This window comes from Lygodium microphyllum, chromosome 10 (genome assembly GCF_053477565.2).
Source record: "Lygodium microphyllum isolate KBCC chromosome 10, Lygodium_microphyllum_v1.1.10, whole genome shotgun sequence".
NCBI classification, from domain to species: Eukaryota; Viridiplantae; Streptophyta; class Polypodiopsida; order Schizaeales; family Lygodiaceae; genus Lygodium; species Lygodium microphyllum.
In genome coordinates this window covers 50,493,107-50,499,408 of record NC_141144.1, presented here as the reverse complement: position 1 = coordinate 50,499,408, position 6,302 = coordinate 50,493,107, and the positions used below count along the sequence as shown (strand labels likewise).

Genomic DNA, 6,302 nt, shown 5'->3' with positions numbered 1-6,302 from the left:
GTCCGGGGGCCGCAGAAGCGGCCCCTGGCTGGGGGGTCCCAGGGGGGCCCGCGGCCCCCCTGGCGGGGGTTCGAGGGCAGTGCCCCTGGCCCGATGGTAAAGGAAATATTCCCTGGAATATTCCCTGGCCGACTAGTGGAGGCTCATATTGTAGGTCAGCCAACAGGCCGACCTAACGACCTTCGCGGGCTATAAAAGCTAAACCCCTTCACAGCCATCATACACTCATCTTTCACCCAGTCAGAGTTGTTATTCCAGCTAGCCTTAAGCTCTTCACCTATCTTCTGTCTAGATCGCCATCTAAGCTTCACACAATGGAAGCGCACGGGTGGACAGAGCCATCTTTGTATCAGTTGTTTGGAGTTAAAGAATTTACTGATTCTCCTCTTATTTGTTGTGCACTCTCTATCTCTTTCTCAGATTCTATTCGCTGCGCCGTGTAATATTTTACATGGTATCAGAGCCCAGGGGGCTCTAGAGGTCGGAGAGCGTGCAAGAGGCAAAGGCTTCAATAGCAAAGAGAAACTATGTCGACTCCGGGAAGCGGTTCTAGCGCATCAGGAAGCGGTGCAGGAGGTGGTGCTGCTGTACCGGCTATTCAAACACTGAGGATTCGTCCACCAACCTTCAGCGAAGGCAAGTTAGATGGTACAAACTACACCTTGTGGAAGTTCAAAATTACAACTATCCTTGATTCTTATGAGCTTCTGGAGACTGTGCTAGGGACTGACGCAGAACCACAGCCTACCCTCGACCCATCAAATCCTAGTGTGATGATTCCTCCGAACGCAGATCTTCTACGAGCTTGGAAACAAGGAATGCAGATGCATTGTGTGCCTTAGTTACAAGCTATTCTGACAGTGTTTTGACTCTGATTCAGCATACAACCAAAGCATCAGAGGCTTGGAATGTACTAAGGAGTCAGTAGGAAACGTGAAACCAAACAAGGATTCAAAACTTGGAGAATCAACTAGCAGCGGAGAAAATTGCTGAAGGAGAGACGGTTGAAGCATTCATCACTCGGATTAAGAATCTGCGCGACCAGATGGCTGGCGCTGCGATACAAAAGACTAGCGAAGAGCTAGCTCGGAGGTGTCTTCGGATTTGTCCACAGAAGTTTGATGGACTAGTAACTGCCCTTAATACTCAGGTGAGACCTCAAGCTTTGACTTTTGAGGAGTTTTGTGCATTATTAATGGAGGAGGAGTTGAGGCTGAAAGCCTGAGAAGGAAGCAACAATGGAGATGCTGCATTCTCTGCCAATGCAAAAGGCAAAGGTGTTTCCTCCACCAAAAATGATGGTGACAAAAAGAAGAAGGGCGGCAAGAAGAAGTTTCAAGGAGAGTGCTTCTACTGTAAGAAGAAAGGACATGCAATTGCAGATTGTCGTGTCAAGAAGGCAGATGAAAAGAATGGTACCCTTAAAAGTAAAGGGAAAGAGACAGCCAATACGGCTGAAGCAGAGTTGGAATTATTCATAGCGTCCATTGAGGAAGTGTGCTCCTCGGCGCAAGAAGAATCTACCACTGACTCTTGGGTGTTGGATAGTGGGGCCTCCCGTCACATGACCAACAAGAAAGGTCTATACAGTTCTATGCAGCCTCTACAAGAATCCATCACTGTGACGGTTGGAAATGATGCTAAATTCCCTGCTGCGGGCACAGGTACTATTTCTTTTGTTGCTGCAAATGGTGAAGTCAAAAAGCTTTCAAATGTGTTGTATGTTCCCGAAATCAGGAGAAATCTCTTATCAGTTGCTACCATAACTGATCTTGGTCATGAAGTGAGGTTCAAGAAGACAAGTGCAGAAATTATTGATAGTGCTGGCACAATTGTTGGCAAAGGAGAAAGAAGGAATAACCTGTATGAGCTAAGTGCTCTTACAGCCACCGCTGGAGTGGGCACAAGTAAGCTTTGGCATGAAAGGTTTGGACACATCGGATTTGCAGTATTGAAGGAGATGCAAAAGCAAGGTATGGTTGCTCACCTACCTACAATAACTGAATTGAAGGAACCATGTGAAGCTTGTATGATGGGCAAGCAACAAAGAAAGGCATTTCCACAAGAAAGCAAGAATAGAGCACAGGCTCCTCTAGAGTTGGTGCATGCTGACTTGTGTGGTAAGATGCCTACACAGGCCTTGGGGGGATCTTCTTATTTTATGTTGATTGTCGATGACTACAGTAGGAAGATGTGGGTGTACTTCCTTCGTGATAAGGCTCAAGCTTTTGGTAAGTTTAAAGAATGGGTAATACTTGTTGAGAATGAAATAGGGAAAAGTGTGAAGAAATTTAGAACAGATGGTGGTGGTGAGTTCAACTCAAAGGAGTTTGAAGGCTTTTGCAAGAGCAAAGGGATCAAGCGTCAATTGACGACGCCTCACACACCTCAGCAGAACGGTGTTGTGGAACGCAGGAATCGCACCATTGTGGAGATGGCAAGATGCATGCTAAAGGGCAAGGGATTGCCTAACCATTTTTGGGCTGAAGCTGTTAATATTGCAGTCTACATTCTAAATCGGAGCTATACAAAGGCTCTCAAGGGAAAAACACCTCATGAGGCTTACACTGGTAAGAAACCATCTGTCTCACATTTCAGAATTTTTGGATGTGAATGTTATGCACATGTTCCAGATGAGAAGAGAAACAAGTTACAACCAAAAAGCGGAAAATGTATCTTCTTGGGTTATAGTGATGAGCAGAAGGCTTACAAATTATATGACCAAGAGGCAAAGAAGATCATCGCGAGCCGTGATGTGGTGTTCAAGAAGGAGCCGCATACAGTGGAGGAGGAGAAGGCAAGTTCTTCCACTTTATCATCAAGCGAAGAAGTAGTCCACTATGAACCTGTCCCGAGAGCTATCCCTATCCTTAAGGAGGAGGAAGCATCATCTTCAGATGATGAGGAAAAAGTTCACGAACCTGACATCACCCCACCGGAAAAGCCATTGCCGCGCTGGGTGAAGCAGCTCTATGACCACAATAATCCTATGCCTGCATCTATTGAGGAGAAGGCAGACGGACCAAGGAGGTCTCAGAGAATAGAGGAGCAAAGGAGGGCTTCTGCTCACATAGTCAATATGGCCGTGACGGTTGATATTATGAGAGAAGTAAAGGAGCCAACTGACTTAGAAGAAGCACTTGCAGATCCATCATGGAAGGCTGCTATGCAGGCAGAGTATGACAGCATACTGAAGAATGACACTTGGGAGCTAGTGGATCGACCAGCAAAGCGGAAGGTTATTGGCACCAAGTGGATCTGGAAGGTAAAGTACAAGGCTGATGGTACCTTAGAAAAGTACAAAGCTAGACTAGTTGCCCAAGGATTTTCACAAGTTGAAGGGTTTGATTTTCAAGAGTCATTTGCCCCAACTTCCAGAATGACCACTATTCGCACAGTACTTGCAGTGGCTGCCCACAAGAAGTGGCCAGTGTACCAAATGGATGTTAAGTCAGCGTTCTTAAATGGTGACCTCAAGGAGGAGGTGTATGTGGCTCAGACACCAGGGTTTGAGGCCCCCCATTCTGAGAGCAAAGTGTGTAAACTGAAGAAGGCATTGTATGGGCTGAAACAAGCCCCCAGAGCATGGTACCAGCGGATAGATAGGTTCTTTTTAAACCTAAACTTCAAAAGATGTGCCTCAGATGCTAACTTGTATGTTTACAGGGATGGTAAAAAGTCTATAGTGATTGTCCTATATGTGGACGACCTTCTTATTACAGGTGACTATGAAGATATGATCAACCAAACTCGAAAGGCTTTGAGTTCTGAGTTTGAAATGATAGACTTGGGCTTGCTACACTATTGTTTGGGGATTGAAGTCTGGCAAGAGCCAGGAAAGATCTTCATCTCTCAGAAGAAGTATGCATGGGAGATCTTGAAGGCATTTGGCATGACCGAGTGCAAGGAGATAGCTACACCTATGGAGGTGAATGCAAAGTTATCCGTCGAGGATACATCAGCACTAGCAGACATTGGGAGGTATAGGAGGTTGGTCGGCAGTCTGATCTACTTGTGTAACACCAGACCAGATATCAGTTTTGCTGTTGGTGTTTTGAGCAGGTTCTCAAACAAACCTCATGAGAGTCATTGGAAGGCTGGGATGCGGGTGCTCAGATACTTGAAGAAAACTCTTGACTATGGTATCACATACAGTTTCGGAACTTCTCTTGTGGGGAACTGTGACTCAGATTGGGCAGGAGACATTGATTCCAGGAAGTCAGTTTCTGGTTATTGTTTTTCTTTGGGTTCAGGAATTTTCTCTTGGATTAGTAAGAAGCAATCAACAGTGGCATTGTCTTCTACCGAAGCAGAGTACAAGGCAGCTTGTTTTGCTGCATGTGAGGCCGTATGGTTGAGAAGGATTCTATGGCATATGGGAGTGCAGGATGAAGAACCAACTGTGCTGAGATGTGACAATCAGAGTTGCATCGCCATTGCCAAAAATCTAGTGTTTCATGCACGCACCAAACATATAGAGATCCAGTATCACTATGTGCGTGATTTGATGGAGGATGGGATAGTGGAATTGGTCTACTGTCCAACAGAGGAGAATGGAGCAGATATCTTCACCAAAGCACTTACGAAGGATCTGCTTCAAGTTCATCTTCAGAGACTCGGCATTGGGCCGAGAAGATAGTTCACCTATGGGTGGAAATTGAGGGGGGGTGTTAGATATGATCAATGCCCCACCCTCATTAGGTGCTACCAATGATCCATGGTGCTCAAAGTTGTAAGGCCCCCATTATGAGGAGAAGCCAAATGTGAGCCCGGACATTGGTTGAGTCCTGACTTGTATATCAGATGAGGTCTATGTGACCGGATGGCAAAAAGGTGACTGTTGTGGGTCTAATCTTTGGGTTAGACGGAGTGGTTAAGCTGGTAGCAACTCGAGGCACATTGCATTGAGTTGTGTGGTAAGGGAGTTAAAAGGGGCCCCGATGGTAAAGGGGATATTCCCTGGCCGACTAGTGGAGGCTCATATGGTAGGTCGGCCAGCAGGCTGACCTAATGACCTTCGCGGGCTATAAAAGCTAAACCCCTTCGCAGCCATCATACACACATCTTTCACCCAGTCAGAGTTGTTATTCTAGCTAGCCTTAAGCTCTTCACCTATCTTCTGTCTAGATCGCCATCTAAGCTTCACACAGTGGAAGCGCACGGGTGGACAGAGCCATCTTTGTATCAGTTGTTTGGAGTTAAAGAATTTACTGATTCTCCTCTTATCTGTTGTGTACTCTCTATCTCTTTCTCAGATTCTATTCGCTGCACCATGTAATATTTTACACGTTTGCCTCAGAAGAGATGGAAGTTTCCAAGCAAGTAACCAGATACTTTTGGACTGCGAAATCTACTGAAACCGCTTGGTGACGTTTTGACAAAAGCATTAGCCTTGACAGAAGGCAGAAGAACTGATGCGTACAATCATCTTAAAGTAATTGCAGAAATCTTGTCAGCACTCACATGGGTTGCTTTTACTGGAAAAGATTGTGGTTTGGTGAAGGTCACATGGAAGTCCCCAAGGTAGGTGGGTTAGCAAGAGATGCAGGTTCACTGTCTTCGTTCTCCTCAGATTCCCATAGAAACGAGGCATAAGATCCCAAGACATAGCAGTCATCTGGGGTAGCTTGTACAGCTTGTTCAAAGTAGTCCTCTGCATGATCTTGATCTTTGTGCGCATCCCATTGTAATTTCGCATACTGTGATAATACTTCACCATCGTTTCGACATGCTAAGATGGCCCTCTCATAGTATTCTTCAGCTTTCTGTACATTACCTTTAGCCTCATACAAGTATTGTGCATAATTCGTCAGAAGTAAAGGATTATCAGGATCTTCTTGCAGCAGGGACTGGTAATGACGCTCAGCATTATAAACATCAGGCACAGTAGCCTTGCCTTCACCCTTCCACCTAACGGTATCATGTACATCAGTGGAGTCTGATGTACCTGAGAGTCCAACCATTCTGCACTCAGTAGGTGTTAAGGGCCTGCAACCCTTAGAATTGCATACAATGGGTGCTCCATTTGGAAGCATTCTTATGTTAGTGTACACCTCCCCATCGTCTAACCAAAATCCCACTGCAGGCTCCGCATTATCAAGGAGAGCCTCGCTTGTCGACAATGGAACAGCTCGTACTTGCAGTCTTGCCAAATCCTCCAAAACCTCCCATGTGCCCTCCAAGAGATGTTGGGGCTAGTAAGGAGCCAGCCTATGACAAGTAGTTGCGTGAAGAATACACCACCTGGGACAAGTGGCATGCTGAGGGCCATCATTCTCTGTTGCGGGCGTGGTGCACAAGGT

General features: G+C 46.0%; 1 protein-coding gene across 1 annotated transcript; it reads right to left on the bottom strand.

Moving 5' to 3' along the window:
• Positions 1 to 5,501: 5,501 nt before the first annotated feature.
• On the bottom strand, positions 5,502 to 6,096 carry LOC148029989 (uncharacterized). The gene has a single exon (XM_087687177.1). The coding sequence runs from the start codon at positions 6,033 to 6,035 to the stop codon at positions 5,505 to 5,507; it is 531 nt and encodes a 176-aa protein (XP_087543303.1). The 5' UTR covers positions 6,036 to 6,096; the 3' UTR covers positions 5,502 to 5,504.
• Positions 6,097 to 6,302: the final 206 nt, after the last annotated feature.

Bases quoted from the DNA above. Each gene is read 5' to 3' on its own strand.
- LOC148029989 (XM_087687177.1), bottom strand. From the start codon at position 6,035: ATGCTTCCAAATGGAGCACCCATTGTATGCAATTCTAAGGGTTGCAGG.